The sequence below is a fragment of the Pelophylax lessonae genome, assembly GCF_965119305.1.
Source record: "Pelophylax lessonae genome assembly, chromosome: 9".
NCBI lineage: Eukaryota > Metazoa > Chordata > Amphibia > Anura > Ranidae > Pelophylax > Pelophylax lessonae.
In genome coordinates, this window is record NC_138776.1 from 66,664,881 (window position 1) to 66,687,935 (window position 23,055).

General features: G+C 43.3%; 1 protein-coding gene across 1 annotated transcript in view; it reads left to right on the plus strand.

The window, feature by feature from the left end:
* The window catches only part of PTPRE (protein tyrosine phosphatase receptor type E), a 383,381-nt gene that overhangs the window by 284,172 nt on the left and 76,154 nt on the right, over positions 1 to 23,055 (plus strand). The window contains exons 5-6 of the mRNA XM_082267389.1: positions 8,356 to 8,492; positions 17,979 to 18,069. Coding sequence (XP_082123515.1) covers positions 8,356 to 8,492; positions 17,979 to 18,069 — 228 coding nt within the window. The remainder of the gene's footprint in view (positions 1 to 8,355; positions 8,493 to 17,978; positions 18,070 to 23,055) is intronic.

Genomic DNA, 23,055 nt, shown 5'->3' on the forward strand with positions numbered 1-23,055 from the left:
AAACAAGGCAGATCGCCGTTCTGCAAGGGGACAAGATGGAGATCTTGTGTTCCTGCTAAGCAGGAACCAGGATCTCGGTCTTCCCCCAATCAGTGTAACCCCTCCACAGTTAGTAAGCACCCTCTAGGGACTCACTTAACCCTTTGATCACCCCTGATGTTAACTCCTTCCCTGCCAGTGTTGGTGCGGTGACAGTGCATTGTTTTTAGCACTGATCACTTTATTGGTGTCACTGGTCCCCAAAAAGTGTCAGTTAGCTGTCTCCCGCTAAAAATCGCTGATCACCGCCATTACTAGTAAAAAAATAAATAACAATTCGATAAAAATATTGCATCGTTTGTAGACGCTATAACATTTGCGCAAACCAATCAATTTACACTCCTGGCATTTTTTTAAGCAAAAATATAGCAGAATATATATTGGCACAAATGAATTAAAAAAAATTAAAAAATTTGATTTTTTACATTTTTTTATTTGATGTATTTTTAAGCAGAAAGTAAAAAATATATATATTTTTTTTCAAAATTGTCAGTATTCGTTTTTTTATAGCGCAAAAAATAAAAACTGCAGAGGTGATCAAATAACAGCAAAAGAAAGTTCTATTTGTAGGAAAAAAGAACATAAATTTTATTTGGGTACAGTGTCGCACGACCGCGTAATTCTCCAGTAAAATAACGCAGGGCCGTATCGCAAAAAATGGCCTGGTCATAAGGGGGTAAAACCTTCCGGTCCAGAAGTGGTTGAAGCAGAAGTAAATCCATCAATTTAACAGTTTCAAAAAACAGTTCCATTCCCGGCATGTCCTGGCAATGTAACTGTCACATTGGTTGTGCTCTCAACCACAGTGTCAAACCATCCAATGGCTGGTGTCATAACTGATCACTTCTGCAGCATCATGGCAGTTGAAGATTAAACAGAGGCCAAGATGGCGGCTTCCTTGGCTGAAAACCATACAAGGGTTTACTTCCCCTTTAAGCCCAGTGTGAAGGGAGCCTAAAGACACAGAAAAGTCCCAATTCCTTATCTCTTTATTCCTACTTCTATTCTCTACTCTACTCTGGGTGTGAAAAAACAGCAAAGTGAATCTGTAATTTGGGGAACTAACATAGACTTTCACATATGAAGCTGATGGATAAGGAAACTGAATGCAGTGCACAGAGGAACCAATCAGATTTCAGCTTTAACTTTTTTTAATCATTGGAAGCGATTTCAAATGCAGACATAATTTGGATAAAATCTTCAGTTTTTCCTTACTATGTGTATCTGAGACCCCTGTGTGTGTTTCGGATTTGGGGCTAGTTTCAATTAGGACATTGTTGCATGGTTTTAAAAACTGAACCTCAGGGATTTACTTTTATCTGCCTCTGGTTATCTGCATGCACATCACTGTAGTTATATATTAATGAGCAGACAGCTAGGTTATATTTCTGCATTGGAAATATGGAATTATCTGGTGTCTGAGAATCACAGGCACCGCATCCCTTATAAAAGGTTCAGAACATATGTAGAGGGAAGAGACATGTAAAAGTGAGGTAATTAGTATTCACTCTTTGTCTAAGTAAGATTACTACTGTAAGAATATAAACAGATAATTTCTAAATATGTATATGCCTTACATAATATAATGACATAATTATTGCTAATATCTTCTCACACATAATAATGTATCTTTAAAAATATATAGTTCAAATGTCTGATAGAGTATACTGGGCTATTGTTAAATACAGACAGACTAACGTCTGGCTAAAATCAGTGACTAGTATGGTGTCTCGCTAATTGACCCTTATCTGATGAGATGTCAATGTACCATCTTATTTATGATCTTAAAAGAAATACAAAGATCTCTGTTGAAATTCTAGTCTCTCTTGTAACAGACATTTTGCAAATGAACACATATGAACTTTCATTCACCTTCAAACAAGATGGAAGCTGTGCTGTTCACAATCTCTATGAGACTGAATATACATGGCTTTTTAAATCCATTTTTTTTTCTATTATTTAATCCCCAATAATCCCGACAGACAGGATTTTAAAGTTGCCAATGCAAATAAGTATAAAAATATTCATATTCTATTATAAACATTTTAAAACAATAGCATATTCATAAAAAAACCTCATAGAACATCCATGTGGCTACAGTAGAGAGCAGTAGCTTCAGCTCAACATGTTTCAACAGGCTTCTTCAGGAGACTTTATAGATACTGCATACACAATCACTGTGATACTAAATAATCACTAATGGATCAACAAATGAGATCACACACCAGCAGGATATTCTGTGGGGATATTTGTGAGCCATAGGGGAGAATACCAACTGATAACTTGCCTGCCATAAGCTTCCAAAGAGGTAGATATCAGCAGACACTTAGTTGCTGTTGAACCCACATCTAATTCTATTTGTGGTGGGCAGTTGAGATTTGATCATACAATGGCTGCAATAGTGCCCAAGGCCCATAAATTGCATAAGGCAAGATCGCTGGTATGATGTGGATCCCATGTACATTCTGGGGCAACCCGCAGTACACATACAGTATGGGAGATCTGCAATTGTCCCGAGTGCGGTCATATGATGTGCCCCAAGTGAGCGTCATTCCATTGTGTTGCTGTACTTTTAAAGTAGATCTAAACCCCCCAATGGATGGCAGTTAGTTTACTAAAACCAAAACCACTGTGTTTACTAAGCACATGACATGTTTTTTTTACCCTAAAATACTGTTGTCACCTTTTTTTTATCTTTTGGCATTGTTCACACAGGGCACACTGCAGTGTACAGATGTCAATCACAGGAGTTCTGTGCATCCCTGTTCAGGCAGTCCCATAAATGTCTATTAGGATGCAGCAGCTGCACGGACCCAGCTGCTGTGCCCACTTTGACATCCGTCCAGGTACAGGTACACAGCCTCGAATTCAAACAGTGCGCAGGGGTTTCCTGTAATAAAGACCGGTTACTGCTGCTCTCTCTCCTTGTGCAGGATGACTGGTCTTGTCTCCGCCCCTTCCTGTAGTTTTCTACAGGCAGCCTGTAGTAGGTGGAGCCTGCTGGACCCCTCCCACAGCTCTGCTCTCTGCACAAGCTATGTACAGCACAGTGATGATGGCAGTTCTACTTTTACAAGATAATATCTTGGTTTGCAAAAGAATTTGGTGTACAAAAAGCGGATAATATGTAGTTTGTGGCTATTGAGGAATATATCCAAATAAACTTTTTTTTTTTACCAGCTTCAGCTTTAAGTGTCACTAAACCTACATCATAAAAAAACTATCAATACATGGTGTATTACATGCTGTTCATACTCACTTAGTCACTATGAGATTTGTTTTCTGTATTCTGCAAAAAAACCTGGTTGATCCTGCTGTTCTCTATCTCTGCCTTCTGTCCATGTCCCAATTCAGCTACGGAGTTTGCAGCTGTGCTGGCAACTCTGCACATGCTCAGTTTTCAGTGACTTTCTATGCTGAGCATTTCCTCCCTATGACATCTGAGCAGCCCCCATGACTATAGAGTTATACATGAGGCCGTATACACAGTGGTAAATGACAGCCCGCTTCCCCTCTCCTCCTCCTCCATGCTCACTAACCAGCTAAACACAATGGGGGCTGGATGTTACAAGTAGATTGATGGAGGCTTCACCTCCCTGTTATTCTAAGAAACAGGCTGGAGGGGCATGACACAGCCTGTGATGGGCAGAAATCTGCCCACACCATGCCATTTCTACAAAATAATAAAGTTTTAATTTCAAATATGTATGTATGTATATATATATATATATATATATATATATATATATATACATAAATAATAGTGGGCTTCTTGTTACTATGTAAGAAATAAAATACTGAAAATGTATCAATGTACAATCAAACATTGAATTAAATAGTCCATAAGGTTCAAAATAGGTGTGAGTCCATGTGCCAATAGTAAAGAAAGTATATAGTGAAATAAGTGTTTCTAATTCTTCTCAGAATAATGATGCATCTCACTGGGTAGCAAGCCACGCCAACCAATTATAGAGATCAAGCACACATGAGAAGTAATAGACCTGTCCCGGGTGTCTCTAAAAATAATCAGTATGATCCACTGGGTTTCCACATATGATATTCACCAATACCAACGCCACAACCTCGGATCCAACTCAATAAGCCGCCATAGAGAAGAAGGAACATAAGCCGCAAATCAAATTGCTTATATAATTCAAACATAAAACAGGCCATGTGTTTGTCCAAACCACTCCCCTTATCAGGACTTAGAATGAAGTCAGAACTGAAAGTGATACTTATTATATCTTTTTTTTCCCCCAAAAAGAATCCATTCTTATACTCTACTTAAAATGGCTGTAAACCTTAGACATGAAATATGAACAAAGCATATCCCTCTATAGTGTGTGTACTTGTCTCAATCCAGAGCACTAAGTGTCATTTCTGTCTGCTGCTTTGTTCCTCTGCTATGAGCATGAATCACTTCTGACAAGTTTTCCTGACACCAAGAGAAAAAGGTGACAGGGGAGGGAAATCAAGCACACAGCCTGTGATTGACAGCCTCAGCTTTGTTCCTGTGTGCTGTGTGAAGGGGGGTGTGTCCCATCTCTCCAATCAGCTCTCAGAGCTCTCCTCACTGAGTTCTGCAGTGTGTGACTTCAGCTCTCTGCCCCCTTTTTTCTGACATCTCTGACAAGCTTTATACATTTGTGAATTTGAAAGGATGCAGAGAAGAGAAAACTACAGATAAACAGGTACAACTTATGTAGGAGGATTTGTTTTATCTCTTTGTATCACCTGAGGCCAGTCACTTCACTGGGAATATGTAAGGGTCTACAACCACTTTAATGACCTTGTAATCCATTTTCAGGAAATCTTTTCTTACAGTGTTTTCTTGCCTCCTTGTAATGTCCTCTGTGAGCGCTCCCCCCCCCCCCCCCCACATCTCCTCCTTTTCCTCCTCAATTTAGTTTGCTTGGAATAGACCACAGCCTGTAGTCCATCTTGGAAGTCTGCAAGAGGGTCGATTTTGGAGATTTGGAGGAAGCTGAGAGCAATAAAAAGGGACTTTTTTGGGTTGAAAACACATACTTTGATAGAATAGATTTTTTTTATAACCAGAATTTAGTGTCACTTTAAGTGGACTCAAGAACAGGATTTACTAGATAGATCTGTATAGGGTAGATTTGGATCAGGGATCTCCAAACTACGGCCCTCCAGCTGTTGCAGAACTACACATCCCATGAAGCATTGTAAAACTCTGGCATGCACAGACAAGACTAGGCATGATGGGAATTGTAGTTCCTGAACAACTGGAAGGGCATGGAGACCTCTGATTTGGATGAATCTGGATGGTCAAGATGTTCCTGGGTTACTTGTAGTAACACACATTGGCTGTCTTATGTGTGAACTATTAAATCAATTTGGACTCTTACTATTTGGTCTGACTCTTTTGTTTGTTAATAGTAGAACAATAAAAATTATTTTAAAAAATAAAAAAATTGTAAAAACTTTTGGAACACATTGTAATGGTCACATGATGATACACTATGTTGTCAAAAGTATTGGGACACAGATGAACTTTAATGGCATCCCACTCTTAGTCCGTAGGGTTCAATATTGAGTTGGCCCACCCTTTGCAACTATAACAGCTTCAACTCTTCTGGGAAGGCTGTCCACAAGGTTTAGGAGTGTCTATGGGAATGTTTGACCATTCTTCCAGAGGCGCATTTGTGAGGTCAGGCATTGATGTTGGACGAGAAGGCCTAGCTCGCAGTCTCTGCTCTAATTCATCCCAAAGGTGTTCTATCGGGTTGAGGTCAGGACTCTGTGCAGGCCAGTCAAGTTCCTCCAACCCAAACTCGCTCATCCATGTCTTTATGGACCTTGCTTTGTGCACTGGTGCGCAGTCATGTTGGAACAGGAGAGGGCCACCCCCAAACTGTTCCCACAAAGTTGGAAGCATGAAATTGCCCAAAATGTCTTGGCATGCTTAAAAGTTCCCTTCACTGGAACTAAGGGTCCAAGCCCAACCCCTAATAAACAACCCCACACCATAACCCCCCCTCCACCAAATGATTTGAACAAAATGCAGAAAGCAAGGTCCATAGAGACATGGATGAGTGAGTTTGGGTCACAAGAGTCCTGACCTCAACCCTATAGAACACCTTTAGGATGCATTAAAGCAGAGACTGTGAGCCAGGCCTTCTCATCCAACATCAGTGCCTGATCTCCCAAATGCACTTCTGGAAAACATTCCCATAAACACACTCCTAACCCTTGCTGACAGCCTTCCCAGAAGAGTGGTTCAGGTACTGAACACTGCAACACTACAGAAAATATACACTGTTATACAAGCTGTACACTCACTACTTTACATTGTAGCAAAGTGTAATTTCTTCAGTGTTGTCGCATGAAAAGATATAATAAAATATTTACAAAAATGTGAGGGGCGTACTCACTTTTGTGAGATACTGTATATATAAAATTTTCTCTTTCATTTTTTTTTAAATAATATTTAAACGTATATCCCCTTAAGCCTTAAAAAAATAAAATGTTTTTCTAGTATTAATAAAGTTTATTCCACTTTGATGTCTGATGACCTAGTTAGGTAAGACTAATTAGCACTGATTAACTCCTCTTTTCCCACCCTCTCCCCAGCTATATTTTTTAATGTTTTACTTTCTATTATCTTAAAAAATTAAGAAAATTGAAAAATGAATTAAAAATGTTTTGCATTTGTAAAAAAAAAACAATTATTGTGCTCTATACCAGCCTTTTTCAACCAGGGTGCCCAGGCCCACTGGGGTGCCTTGACGTTTCTTCAGGGGTGCCTAGGCAAAATGCCTAAAGATTGCCCAAAAATGAATACAAGCCGGCTGGTGGATCAAGCCTGCCTTGTAGTTGCACAAAGCCATAGGTTTTGTATTGTTCACCATTTCAACCTTCCAGCCACCGGCGACCGCCGCACGACTATATAATGCGGCAGTCAGCCCCCTACAGGCAAAGCGACGTAGCCCAACGTCGCTCAGCCACGAGCCTGTAGGGGGCGAGCGCTTCCCGCCGGCGTTGCACTCCCGCCCCCCTTCCTTCCCTGCCTAGCCAGCGCGTGTGACCGGTGGCTCTGATGGCCGCCGGCCACTCGCGATCTCCCTCAGGAGAGGGAGAAAGACAGATGGCTGATGTAAACACAGCCGTCTGTCATTCTCCCTGATGTAATAACAGAGGTTATGCGATCCTGCTATGTAGGATCGTATGTCTCTGAGATCACATCACAAGCTACGCCCCCCCCCCCCCACAGTTAGAATCACACCCCTAGGGACACACTTAACCCCTTGATCACCAATAAAGTTAACCCCTTCCCTGCCAGTGTCATTTTGACAGTAACAGTGCATATTTATAGCACTGATTACTGTAGTAATGTCACTGGTACCCCCAAAAGTGTCAAAAATGTCAGTCGGGGGATCGGTCTGTCCGCTGCAATGTCGCAGTCCCGCAAAAAAAAATCGCAGATCGCCACCATTACTAGTAAAAAAAAAAAAAAAACATAAAATTACATAAATCTTTTCCATAGTTAGTAAACGCAATAACTTTTGCGCAAACCAATCAAAATACGCTTATTGCGATTTTTTTTTTACCAAAAATATGTAGCAGAAAACAAATTGGCCTAAAATGTTATAACATTTTGATTTTTACATTTTTTTTTGAGAATTTCATATAAAAAAAATGTGAAAAATATTGTTATTTTTTCAAAAATTGTCGCTCTTTTTTTGTTTATAGCGCAAAAAATAAAAATCGTGATCAAATACCACCAAAAGAAAGCTCTGTTTGTGGGGAAAAAAGGACGTCAATTTCATTGGGGTACAGCGTCGCACGACCGCGCAATTTGTCCATCAAAGTCATGCAGTGCCGAATCGCAAAATAGGCCCTGGTCATTGAGCAGCCAAATCCTCCGGGGCTTAAGTGGTTAAAGAGTGCCTTGACTAAAAAAAAAGGTTGAGAACCACTGGTCTATACCAAGAGCACAAGTTTATTGTCATAATAAATGGGAATGAAATGTGTACTTTATATTTATAGTAAAACTTGTTTTAAAATGACCGCTGATAAAGAGGGGGCAAAGCTCTATTTCAGTTTTTACTGCTTTTTACCGATAAAATGTATAGAATTAAAAAATAATGATTGAAGGACAATACCAACAAAAGCAAACATTGTTTGTCCCTATAAATAAATCAGTAAGATATCACTTTGTTGTAATAAGCAATGACAATGTTATTGGCAGATATTGGCCAAGAGTGGAATTGTGAGACTAGCTATGGTCTATTAAGAATGATAATGGTAGTCATTTTTTTTTATTGTTTTTCTATTATTTTTTCTCTACAGAGCAGCAGAGGGTGTTGTTAATCAGCAATTCCCCCACTGTGAGCAAGACGTACCTACCTATTGGAGTGGATAGGTTGGAGCAAGAGGTCAGGATAAGATCAGCTGACGATGGGAAGCTTTTCCGGGAGGAGTACAATGTAAGTCTGTATTCTTTTGTGAAGCTTTAGAAAACAAATATATAATATATATATATACACTCACCGGCCACATTATTAGGTACACCTTGCTAGTACCTAGTTCGACCCCTTTTTGCCTTCATAACTGTATAAGTTAATTGGCTCCTGTCTAAATTGGCCCTAGTATGTACAGTATATACAGTATATGTATGACTGTGAGTTAGGGACTTTAGATTGTAGCTAAGCTCCTTGAGGGCAGGGACTGATGTGAATATGCAATATATATGCAAAGTGCCGCATAAATTGACGGCACTATATAAGTATCTGCAATAAATAAATAAATGTTATATATATATATACCGTATATACTTAAGTATAAGCCGACCTGAGTATAAGCCGAGGCCCCTACTTTTACCACAAAAAGATGGGAAAAATGATTGACTCGAGTATAAGCCTAGGGTGAGAATGCAGGGTGGCGGGCATGGTACAGGAGAATGCAGGGTGGCTGGCATGGTACAGGAGAATGCAGGGTGGCTGGCATGGTACAGGAGAATGCAGGGTGGCTGGCATGGTACAGGAGAATGCAGGGTGACAGGCATGGTACAGGAGAATGCAGGGTGGCTGGCATGGTACAGGAGAATGCAGGGTGGCTGGCATGGTACAGGAGAATGCAGGGTGGCTGGCATGGTACAGGAGAATGCAGAGTGGTTGGCATGGTACAGGAGAATGCAGGGTGGCTGGCATGGTACAGGAGAATGCAGGGTGGCAGGCATGGTACAGGAGAATGCAGGGTGGCTGGCATGGTACAGGAGAATGCAGGGTGGCTGGCATGGTACAGGAGAATGCAGGGTGGCAGGCATGGTACAGGAGAATGCAGGGTGGCTGGCATGGTACAGGAGAATGCAGGGTGGGTGGCATGGTACAGGAGAATGCAGGGTGGCTGGCATGGTACAGGGGAATGCAGGGTGGCTGGCATGGTACAGGAGAATGCAGGGTGGGTGGCATGGTACAGGAGAATGCAGGGTGGCTGGCATGGTACAGGGGAATGCAGGGTGGCTGGCATGGTACAGGAGAATGCAGGGTGGCTGGCATGGTACAGGAGAATGCAGGGTGGCTGGCATGGTACAGGAGAATGCAGGGTGGGTGGCATGGTACAGGAGAATGCAGGGTGGCTGGCATGGTACAGGGGAATGCAGGGTGGCTGGCATGGTACAGGAGAATGCAGGGTGGCTGGCATGGTACAGGAGAATGCAGGGTGGCTGGCATGGTACAGGAGAATGCAGGGTGGCAGGCATGGTACAGGAGAATGCAGTGTGGCTGGCATGGTACAGGAGAATGCAGTGTGGCTGGCATGTACAGGAGAATTCAGGGTATCAAGCATGGTACAAGAGGATGCGGGGTTGTGGGCATACTAGTGCAGCTGTGTTTCACTTACCTGTTCCAGAGGCGCCTTCATTTTAAAAATGGCGCTGCCTGGCTCCGACACGTCATTGCGCACGCGCCGCCGCCGCTCGGGAAAGCTGGTATACGTTCGGTTATTTCCGACCTGTCCCGAGCGGTGGCGGCGCATGCGCGGTGACATGTATATGCCGGGCGGCGCCATTTTTAAATCTTAAACACGTCGGATCGGCCGGGAACTTTTTTTTTTTTGTTGACTCGAGTATAAGCCGAGGGGGATGTTTTCAGCACAAAAAAATGTGCTGAAAAACTCGGCTTATACTCGAGTATATACGGTATATATATTTATATATATATATGCATCTGGGAAGTATTTACACTGCTTCACTTTTTCCACATTTTGTTATGTTACAGCCTTATTCAAAAATGGATTTTATTCATTATTTTCCTCAAAATTCTACAAGCAATACCCCATAATAACAACATGAAAGAAGTTTGTTTGAAATCTTTGCAGACTTATTAAAAATAAAAAAATAAAAAAATCACATGTATAGAAGTATTCACAGTCTTTGCCATGGCACTCAAAATTTAGCTCAGGTGCATCCTGTTGACCTCAGAGACAGGATTGTATCAAGGCACCGATCTGGGAAGGGTACAGAAAAATGTCTGCAGCATTGAAGGTCCAATGAGCACAGTGGCCTTCATCATCCCTAAATGGAAGAAGTTTAGAACCACTAGGACTCTTCCTAGAGTGGGCCGCCTGGCCAAACCGAGCAATCGGGGGAGAAGGGTCTTAGTCTGGGAGGTGACTGAGAACCTGATGGTCACCCTGACAGAGCTCCAGTGTTTCCTGGTGGAGAGAGGAGAACCTTCCAGAAGAACAACCATCTCTGCAGCACTCCACCAATCAGGCCTGCATGGTAGAGTGGCCAGATGGAAGCCACTCCACAAGTAAAGGCACATGACAGCCCGCCTGGAGTTTGCCAAAAGGCACCTGAAGGACTCTCAGACCATGAGAAACATAATTCTCTGGTCTTATGAAACAAAGATTGAACTCTTTGGCCTGAATGGCCTGAATGGCAAGCGTCATATCTGGAGGAAACCAGGCACCAGTCATCGCCTGGCCAATACCATCTCTACAGTAAAGCATGGTGTTGGCAGCATCATGCTGTGGGGATGTTTTTCAGCAGCAGGAACTGGGAGACTAGTCAGGATTGAGGGAAAGATGAATGTAGCAATGTACAGAGACATCTTTGATGAAAACCTGCCCCAGAGCACTCTGGACCTCAGACTGGGGCGAAGGTTTATCTTCCAACAGGACAATGACCCAAAGCACACAGCCAAGATAACAAAGGAGTGGCTACGTGACAACTCTGTGGATGTCCTTGAGTGGCCCAGCCAGAGCCCAGATTTGAACCTGATTGAACTTCTCTGGAGAGATCTGAAAATGGCTGTGCACCGACGCTCCTCGTTCCAACCTGATGAAGCTTGAGGGGTCCTGCAAAGAATAATGGGAGAAACTGCCCAATAAATAGGTGTGCCAAGCTTGTAGCATCATTCTCAAAAAGACTTGAGGCTGTAATTGGTGCCAAAGGTGCTTTAAGGCCCCTTTCACACATGCGGACCGTTCATATCCGCCTGTCAGTTTTTTAGGTGCATCTGAATGGATGCCCCATGCATCGCTATGGGGCAGCGGATGTCAGCGGAGACATGTCCGCTGACATCCGATCCTGTCCGTCAAACCCTATTTTCCATCCGTCTGGCGGATGGGATCAGATGAGAACGGACAGGCGGTCCGTACTCATCCGACTCCCCCATAGAGGACAGCAGGGACCTGACAGCTCTGTCTCTGCACACAGAGCGGAGACAGAGCTGCCATCCGCCTGCTCAGCGGGGGATTCATCCCCCGCTAAGAAAAACGGAGTCCCCCGACGGAGCGGACAGTGTGAAAGGGGCCTAACAAAAGTATTGAGCAAAGGCTGTGAATGCTTATGTACATGAGAATTTTTTTATTTTTAAAAAATTTGCAAAGATTTCAAACTTATTTCATGTTGTCATTATAGGGGATTGTTTGTAGAATTCTGAGAAAAATAATTAATTTAATCCACTTTGGAATGAGGCTGTAACATAACATAATGTGGAAAAAGTGAAGCGCGGATGCACTGTGTGTGTGTGTATGTATATGTATATGTGTATGTATATGTGTATATATATATATATATATATATTATAAAATATTAACAATAAAAGGATTGGGAGAACTTAGAAAAACAATGGCAGCCACTATACTCTCCTAGAACAAGTTTCCTTCATTAAAATGCATATTGCGCATGAGTCATGTCCGCATCACCACATCACATTATTATTTTGTATGAAAATGACCTTCTTGGTTTTTTCCCACGAGGTGAACCCTTCAGGTGATGAGCCTTGGCAGGTTAGACCACATGGCCTTCGTCTACTAGGAGCATTGTGGGTATTTCATGTCATTATAGACTGAAGATAGTCTGCTGATATCAATCAGCTCACCTGACTTGAACAAATGCATGAGGCTCCTATGTTTAGATGTGGATGGAAGGCACAGGTACACCATCCAGCCCTGCTGCCGGGAACCTGTCAAACTCTATGAGAGGCTGACAGCTGCTGTGGCTGGACAAGGCTAGAGGGTGCACGAAGTGCTACTAACGTTTAGTGCAGTATGTTCCCAGGGATGACTGCCTGGAATACAAGAAGTCTGTGTTCTGAACATTTGTCCCTGGGCATATAGTGTTAGAAGTAGGTAGTGCACTGTCCAACCATGTCCAGCTGCAGCAGCTGTCAGCCTTTCATAAAGTTTACTAGGCTGCCATTAGCGGGGCTGGACGGTGCACCTGTGTCTCCTGCCTACACCTAAAAGTAAGAGCCTCGCGCACCAGGACTAAATGCCCAGTGTGTATAGGGTCTAAGGTTGTATGATCAGCTCAGGAAGGGTCATGAAGGCAACAAGCAAGGATCATGGTAGGTCCCTCTGCTTGGTTGAGCCCTGCAGGCTGAACAAGAGAAAAAATGATCAATTGCCCTATCCATGCTAACAGCGCAGATAAATGAATCTCCCACTATCAGATCGAAGGATGTCGGGCAGAGTAATGCCAATAGGGCCACCCAGGGTTCACCAGGAACAAGCCAAAATATCCTCTATGTATGGCCAACTATATTCTCCATAGAACAGGCACAGAGATTTCCTTGTGCTATAAGGCAGGAGCACATAATCACCCTATACCACGGCACAAAGGGCTGATCATCGCAAAAATGTGCATGAAATCCGGAGCATCTCTTGCTTCCATCTGGCTGTCCTTGACCTATCAAAAATTCAGCAGTCTCCCTTGAACCCTTTACAGTCCACAAGCTGTGAAATCAACATAATAATTAGACGTAAAGTAAAGTGAACATCATCTGAAAGAATGAGGAGGCTGCCATTCCTGAAAAAATAAGGAGGCTGCTATTCCTGAAAATGCTAACTGCCTGGTAGCCTTGACAACCCGTTATAATCAATCCTTCGTAGCACCCTGACCTGGAATGAGGGTACAAATCAGATTTTCTGACTTGTAATCTACATGCTTGTTCCGGGTCAATGAAAGTATTGAAGTCAGAGCCAGCCTGGGAGATGGTAGACTCCAGATAGCCGGGCAGCAGAGGGGATGTGAAAATAGGCAGTTGATCTGCATTTTTACTGCCCCCTGAATGCCCACAAGTTATTGTTGCACACAGAGTGGAAAATCATGTGACATTTGGCAGGAGGAATCGGTTCCAAACGCTCCCAATTCCAGTGAATGGTACTGTGCCACAGGGCAATGCAACGACTTTTAAAGCATGCGGCTGCAACCTGGTGTTCCCTTTAAAAACAGGTGTCCAGGAGGCAGCACATTGCCTCTGAGCAAATCAGCTTTTTAGAACCTTCAAAAAAAACAAAACAGAAAACGTGTGAACAAGGCCTTAAGTAGCCCATTGATTATACAATTTTCTTTCCTTCCACCACGGGAGCCTTCCCTGCCGGCAGAACACAATGATGACTTCTGGCCGCTATAGCTGCAAGCAGTGATTGCATTGAAAAAACCCAACAGGCTGGTTGTACTGAAGTTGATCGATGGATCGACTTCAGTACAACCAGCCTGCCCATGAATGGATGGAATCTCGGCCGTTTCTTGGTAAACCAGCTGAGATTCGATCCATCTATGGCCGGCTTTAGTGGGAGAGATTATTTCTCCCAGTACTGGTTCCCTTTAACACAGCATGATGTAGATCCCCTGCTATGTTCAGTGCACAGGTGACCATTGCTGATTCCGTGGTTGGAAGCACATAAGTGTTGGTAGGAATTTGCACAGTATAGACATAGTGGAGGACAAAGTCACCAAAGGGCCTGTGTAATGACAACCGCTGGATCCTGCATTCAACTACTGCCGATGTACAAACACTTATTTATTACTGGAACCAGCCTGCCCATTCTCCTCTAACATCAACAAGGCATTTTCATCCACACAACTGCCGCTCACTGAATATTTTCTCTTTTCCGGACCATTCTCTGTAAACCCGAGAGATGGTTGTGTGTGAAAATCCCAGTAGATCAGCAGTTTTTAAATACTCTGACCAGCCCGTCCGGCACTAACAACCATGTCATGTTCAAAGTCACTTAACCACTTAAGCCCCGGAAGATTTTACCCCCTTCCTGACCAGGGGGTATTTTGCGATTCGGCACTGCGTGATTTTAACGGACAATTGCGCGGTCGTGCGACGCTGTACCTAAACAAATTTGACGTCCTTTTTTCCCCACAAACAGAGCTTTCTTTTGGTGGTATTTGATCACCTGTGCGATTTTTTAATCATGCGCTATAAACAAAAAAAGCGTCAATTTTGCAAAAATAACAATATTTTTCACATTTTTTTATATGAAATTCCCCCCAAAAAAATGTAAAAATCTAAATTTTTTAACATTTTCGGCCAATTTGTTTTATGCTACCTATGTTTGGTAAAAAAAATCGCAAAAAGCGTATTTTGATTGGTTTGCGCAAAAGTTATTGCGTTTACTAACAAAGGGAAAGATTTTTGTCATTTTTGGTGTTTTTTTTTTTAACGAGTAATGGCGGCGATCTGCGATTTTTTTTCTGCGGGACTGCGACATTGCGGCGGACAGATCGGACCCTTGACTGACATTTTTGACACTTTTGGGGTTACCAGTGACATTACTGCAGTAATCAGTGCTATACATATGCACTGTTACTGTAAAAATGACACTGGCAGTGAAGGGGTTAACTTTATTTGAGAGGGAGGGGCTGTGTGTGTCCCTAGGGGCGTGATTCTAACTGCGATTGGCTGTGGCTTGAGGTGTAGGAACAGTGATCAACGGTCCTACATAGTAGAACCGTATGATCACTATTCCTACACAGGGGAGAATGACAGGCGGCTTGTTTACACTAGCCGCCTGCCTTTCTCCCTCTCCACCGACGATCGCCGAGTGACTGGCGGACATCGGGTCCGCTGGTCACACGCGCGGGGGGGGTCTGTGACCGCGCAGGAGCGCGCCTCCGGCGGCGCGCGCTTGCTCCCCAGAGCCTCACAGGCTAGTGACGTAGACCTACGTCGCTCTGCCTGTGAGGGGCTGACCGCTGCAGTAAATATACTGTGAGCAGTCGGCAAGCGGTTAAATTCCCATTTCTTCCCCATTCTGATGCTCAGTTTGAACTTCAGCAAGTCATCTTCACCACATCTAGATGCCTAAATGCATTGAGGTGCTGCCATGTGATTGGCTGATTAGCAATTTGTGTTACCAAGCAATTGAACAGGTGTACCTAATAAAGTGGCCTGTCAGTGTATGTATAGAGAGATCCTTATGAAGAGCCGTGCACGGACATGATTCATTATAATGCAACTGGGGTCAGACATCGGACAGCCTCTTACTGTTAAGAGGAAATGGTAGCAGCATTATGGTCAGGAATAAAGAGAATGAGGTTTTCACTGCCTGGTATCACTTTGACATAGGAGAACGGTTATGAAGAATATCTTCAATTTCCTATGTGGAAGTGAGCAATCATCAGGTCAACGTGCCAGCAGAAGTCCCAGCACCTTCCTAGCCCACATCTAGTGTATAGTACCAGAGGGTCATTTCAGAACTGCTTCAGTAGGCTGTTACTTCCAGTGACAATGCTGCCCCAGCTGCTTGACAATGATTAAATAAAAGTGAAAGGAGAAAAAGTGAAAAGTATTTAAGGAGACCCTGTCACCAACTTAAAAAATCAGGTGTAAAAAGTACTTACATGCAGTTTTTTCTTTTTTTAGAACGTATTTTTTATTCATTTGTGCTGTAAAGTTTCTGGAAAAATTGAGTAGTCATTTCCCTAGCACAGCCCCCTCCCTTCTTGCACGCTATGGCCCACTCCGCTTCTGAGAGTGCTGAATTACTCTCTGTGCTGGCCCAGCTCTTCTGCCCCCCCCCCACACTTGCTTACATAAACTTAATTGTAGCTGCCAGGGGGGGAGTATTGAGGATTATTATAGAATGTCACTGGAGTGATCGTTCTTAGTCTGCTGGGGCTGCTGATCTAAGATGGTGGCACTCAGCAGCAATCTCAGGGATTTTGGATGGCTACACAACAGAGGGTTTTCCAAGTAAGGTGACATGCCTAAGGCCGGCTATACACAGTGCAAATTTCTTTCCTACGACCATAGGTTTCTCCCATCAACGCAGACAGTGCTGACAAGGGGATCCCTCCTGCCGAACAATTGTGCCGGGTGGGTGGGGGAAGCTGTCCCTGCTGGGAGAAGACAGTGATTATTACTAGCGGCCAGGGCCGCTGATAGGGGGGGACCACCAGCCCTCTTGTAGGGGGCCCGAGCACACAGGGGGGCCCACACAGAGAGGGGGATTAGTGATGGACAACAAATACAGAAATCTTCTTCCAGCACCTGAATCTGATCTCTCCCTCTCCCTGCTATCAGCTTTTATCTGTTGAGAAAGACAGTTGTCCCCCACTAATCCCCCTCCCTGTGTGGCCCCCCTCCCAGCACTGGCTCTAATGTTATCTCTGCTTAGGAGTTTATTTGTAACTTTGTTTCTCTCCCTCTGTCTCTCTGATCCATGAGCTCCAACTGCCCAGCCTGTATATTTTACTCATCTCATCTTCTTTTTTATTTAATAACATCGTTTTTTTTCTTAGATTTAGCAGGAATTATGTGAGTTATGTTATATTTGTGTCTGCTAATAGTGATTTTGTTGTAATTTTAGCTAAATATATCTTTAATATTTTCCTGGGGGGGCCCTGCCAGGTAGTCTGTACGGGGCCCCGTGATTTCTAACAGCAGTCCTGCTAGCGGCTATAGCAACTGCTAACGATAATCGCAAGAGAATCTGGCTGGCTGGTTGTACCCAAGTTGATTGATCGATTGACTTTGTACATTCAGCCTGCCCATTAACGGTTCGAATCTTGGCCGGTTCCTGATGCTGAATCACAGTGGTCACATGACCTCTGCCTTCCAGCTTAAAGAGCTGGGAGGCAGTCGGCGCCAAGATAATAAATGACAATATGGCTTGTACAGCAATTCTATATGTTAGATTTTTTTTTTATTTGCTATATATATATTTTTTGTTACCCTTTAATATTGCCCTGTTCCTTTCTTCCCCCTTCTTTGAAGAGCAACCATTGCTATAATGTAACAGATCGCCTTACAGCTTAGTTGTCAATAAAGATAGGAAAAAGTATAAAAATCCCCCCTGGATTAGAATGAGTGTGATAGCGTAGACATTAAAGCAGCTCTGGTGTAAGACAGGCCCTAGAGCAGCAAGGTGACAATCATTCTTCAGGTGGGACACCTTACAGACAATACACAGTAAGCGCCATGTAACCGGCAACCAGCCGTGATCACCGTGGTCCTGCCGCTGGAGTTGGACTTATTATCAGGTGCGGGGAGCATTACCAGCAGCTGCTCCTTGTTAAGCTGTGTGCAATGTGCGGTGCGCTCCGTGACTCCCATTAACAAGTGCTGTGACTGTGATAGAGCGGACCCTGTATAATCTAATTTCATGCTTTGCTGCACTCCCATCATTGTATAGATAGCGAGACTCATTTGTTTTATTTTCCACAGTCGTTGCAGATGGGAAATCCTCAAGGATCTTTCGAAGTGGCGAACAGAGACGAGAACAAAGAGAAGAACAGATACCCCAACATTCTGCCGTGTAAGATTTCTTATTTCTTCATTTGGGGGTCGCTGGACCCTATTCTTGGTGTCACTGGGGAGGAATTGTGCCCCATAGTTGGTGTCATTAGGAGGAATTGTGCCCCATCATTGGGGTCACTGGGCCCCATTGTTGATGTCACTGGGAAGGAATTGTGCCCCATCATTGGGGTCACTGGGCCCCATTCTTGGTGTCACTGGGGAGGACTTGTGCCCCATAGTTGGTGTCATTGGGAGGAATTGTGCCCCATCATTGGGGTCACTGGGCCCCATTGTTGGTGCCACTGGTTAGGAATTGTGCCCCATAGTTGGTGTCATTGGGAGGAATTGTGCCCCATCATTGGGGTCACTGGGCCCCATTGTTGGTGTCACTGGGGAGAAATTGTGCCCCATAGTTGGTGTCATTGGGAGGAATTGTGCCCCATCATTGGGGTCACTGGGCCCTATTGTTGGTGTCACTGGGAAGGAATTGTGCCCCATAGTTGGTGTCATTGGGAGGAATTGTGCCCCATCATTGGGGTCACTGGGCCCCTTTGCTGGTGTCACTGGGAAGGAATTGTGCCCCATAGTTGGTGTCATTGGGAGGAATTGTGCCCCATCATTGGGGTCACTGGGCCCCATTGTTGGTGTCACTGGGAAGGAATTGTGCCCCATAGTTGGTGTCATTGGGAGGAATTGTGCCCCATCATTGGGGTCGTTGAACCCCATTGTTGGCGTCACTTGAGAGGAATTGTGCCCCATAGTTGGTGTCATTAGGAGGAATTGAGTGCCTTTATTGGTGTCAGTGGGAGGAATAATGCCACATTGTTGGTATTATTGGTAGTATTGGTATTGGTATTGTTGGTAGTGGATGAAACAGTGCCCCAAGGGCCAGGTAAAATCAAGCAAAGGGCCGCATCTGGCCCCCAGGCCACAGTTTGGAAACCACTGATATAATGTATATTTCCTGGCTTCTTGGAGTTGTGATTGTCCTAAAATATCTAGGATGGATTTTTAGATAGAAATGTAAATTCTGCAGGAATAAAAATGTTGCTGTTGTTTCTGGCTGACCTGGTGAATACACGGCACGTGTCACAAAGCACGTTCCGCCCATGTGAAAGTGATATCTGACACTGCAGAGCCCTTTGCCACCATTGTGTATCTGAGATGAACAGGTTACATTTCAGGAACAAGGTGTGTAGGACCCAAGGTAAAGAAAGAACACAGAGCTTCTCTGATCATGTCACTTTCATCTGAAAGCACACCTGTCATAGGAGAAAGGATTGAGGAAGCCATTGCTGACCTCTTTGAACAAATGCATGCTTATCTATATGCTTTTTATGGTTATTGACTCAAACTTGACTGGAAGCAAAAGGAATGGCATGACAGCCAAGCATGGCAGCCTCCATGTTTTTTTCATGATTCATTTAAAGAGGAAGTAAACTCCTCCAAATTTTTTTTCTTTTTTTCTTCCCTGCAAAGTAAATGCATAATGTTCTAGTATGCATCGCATACTAGCACATTATGTGACACTTACCTCCAATGAAGCCCACGATGTGCACGCTGCTGGCCGCATCCATGTTCACCCGTCTTCTTCCGGGTCTGCGGACTCCGGCAGTATTACTGGCCGGAGCCGCGTGACGTCACTCCCGCACATGCGCCCGGGAGCCGCCAGTCACGGCACTGGGCTCTGAAGAAATGGCACGGACGGCCATTTCTTCAGAGCGCATGCGCCGATGACGTCATCAGCTGCATGCACTGCATATATCTCCTAAACTGTGCGAGTTTTGGAGATATTTACAGCACCTATAGGTAAGCCTTAATATAGGCTTACCTATAGGTAAAAGTAATCAAAGTGGGTTTACAACCACTTTAAAGGGACCTTCAATCTACCTGGCAACAACACCATAGAGTTCAATAAGAATATTCAAATGCCACTTTATGCATTGACTGTCTCTCTGGACAGTGTGGTTACCTGCTTACTTGGCACCATCCACAGGCAGCTTAACTCTTCAATAAGACACATAGGTTGAATTCAACACAATTTTACTAATTGCACTACTGAGGATGTTTTTCCAGTCTTTTTTGGTGTGTAAGAAGACAATGGGGGTGATTTACTAAAGGCAAATAGACTGTAAACTCTGCAAGTGCAGCTGCTCCAGAGCTTAGTAAAAGTTGTAAAGTTTCCCTTTACAAAGAATACCCAATCACATGCAAAGAAAATGAAAAAAAAAAAAAATAGCATTTTGCTTGCTCGTAATTGGATCATAGAAGTCAGCATTGCTTCCCCTCATTTACTAAGCTCTGGAGCAACAGCACTTGCAAAGTGCACAGTCTATTTGCCTTTAGTAAATCCCCACAATTACTTTCATAAGCCCCATTTTTGCAAAGTACTAACACTGACTGAGAGAACATGAAAGAAATACCTCTGGGTGATCAATTTTCATTGCATGGATTTAGTTCTGGTTCACATCAGTGCAACTTTGAAATCGCTCCACTTCAGCGAGATTTCAAAGCGGTCGATCAGTGCAATTTTGATGTGAAATGTAATTGCAGCTTGTGACTTCATTTAACAGAAGCCAATGCAGGTCGCAATGAAATCACAGAAAAGTAGTGCAGGGACCTTTTTGAAAGTCACTGCGACTTGAGTCGCAACAATTTGAACAGTTCCATTGCCGCAATTGGGGTGCGACTTGTCATGTAATTTTGAACTGTAAAATCGCATGACAAATCACATTGACCAGGGCTTAACAAACATTGTTGCAGGTTCCTATCTTTTTTGTATTCTGAGGAAATTGCTGTTTGCTTTATCATGTCCTTTCCAGACAGATTTGTGAATATTGGGGTGTGCACTTATTACAATACCCCGTTCCCCCAAGCCTTAGGAAGTATCTCCCTAAAACCAAAATGTAAACCAATCACAGAAGCAGGAAATTCCATTTCTGGGGGCAGGTATATGGGACGCCTCCAGGGTGCCATATTGCATTGAAGTTTTGACAGTTGTAGAGAATTCCAGCAGCTGATGATAGAAAATAAAGGTTAATTTTAATAAGATTAAAGTGTTACTTAACCCAGAACCCGCATTCACTATATCTGGTCTCCCACAGTACACAGAACATGGAAATGCAATTATTTTAGTAAATATAAACTGCTAAATACCTTTTCTCATCAGCAGTATATAGCAGTCTTATGACTTCTATCAGTGTATGGTTAAAGCTTGTAGTAGGAGTTTTTATTCTACGCTGACTGTCCTATGGGGCTGCTGCAAGACCCCTGGCTCTCTGTTTGGACAGTGCTGATTGGTCCTGTCTGTGCCGATCACATGCACCCCCTCAAGAAAAAGAACAAATCTCTAGCAATTCACACCAAACTGAGCATGTGCAGAGTTCCCCCATGGCTCTGTACTATCCACAGATGGATTGGGGACAGTAAAAGAACCTAAGGGGTTCTTTTACTGTCCCCTTAGGCTCTTTTACTTTTACTGTACTGGGAGGATAAGAGAAGACAGGATCAAACAGCCTTTTTACGCAATGTGGAGGATTAACTCCTTAGGTTCCACAGTAATTATAACAAGCATGCTTTACTGCATATACAGACTGATTTTACTGTTGTGGGTTTAGTAATGCTTTAAATTGCAAAAAAGCTTGTGAAGCAATTTTATATGCTATAATAGTTTTTGAAAGTGAAGTTTTCCCTTAACACAACCCGTTTTATGGGACAGAGAGAGCTGATGGATTTAGGGTTTATGACTACATCCCATACAGGTCCACAATATATGAGTTATTCTTCTTTATATACTGTTTGGTTTTATTTTTTACACACAAGGAATAGCCTGGAGATCCCGAAGAGGCAGGCACAGGCAAAATCCTAGATAATCTAAGAAACAAATGAATCCACATGAATTATGACTGTGGTCAGGGTATTTTAATCAAATACTATTTAATTATATGACTGGCCTGTCCCTTTAAAGATCCTACTTGTTTGTCTCACCAGACCTTCTCACTATCTATGGAGATCTGTGGAGTGTGCTAGCTAGGTATACCTTAACGAGGGTTAACACTTTGATCTAGCTGATTGCTGCTGGCTGCAATGAATGTGGTTTGTGTAGGTGTTATTTCTAAATAGGGAGAGATAATTATCATGGAGGAGTCATCGGTATGCTATAAAAGATTTTCATTTAACGCTCTTGTAATTATAGAATATGGAGAAGCATTGCACACTGCTCCGCTTATTAGTAAAGCCGGCAAGGTGATGGGGAGGTTCCAGAATACCCTCCATGATTGCCTCTGTACACCAGGAGCCGTCCCCATCAGAAAATGACTCTTATTGCTTCCATTTCTTCAGGAGCTCATTGCTTATGCTTTTCTTGGGAAAATAATAACTAAATAATTAATCAGAAAACACCATTACCCTGTTGCATCTAATTGCAGCTTAGCTTGCAAACATGGGGGTTGATTTACTAAAGGGAAATCCACTGTGCACTTGGAGGTGCAGTCGCTGTAGACCTGAGGGGAAGATCTGAAATGAGGGGAAACTCTGCTGATTTTATATCATCCAATCACGTGGAAGCAAAAATGCTGTTTTTATTTTCCTTGCATGTCCCCCTCAGATCTGCAGTGAATGCACTTCCAAGGGCACAGTGGATTGGCCTTTAGTAAATAAACCCCATAGTATTTAAAAAAAAAAAAAAAAACTTCAACCCTTTTCACAAAATAAAGTTTAGGCTTTTCGGCTTCTTTCTGGCTTTGATGGAATGTAAAATTGGCCCCCGTGCTATCTTCTAAAATATGGCATCCCCGCACTCCTATAACGGTACACTGAGCTCTGTCATGTAATGATGCCGGTGATTCTGAAATTCATGACTCTGCTTTATGGTCCCCCTCACTGCAAGGGTCCATTACCATGTGTGGACATGCATTCTGACTTGCATGGTAATACACATATAAGTGTAAATGGAACCCTATAATGTTCCCTTTAAAAACTCTAAACTTCATTGCTTAGGTGTCTA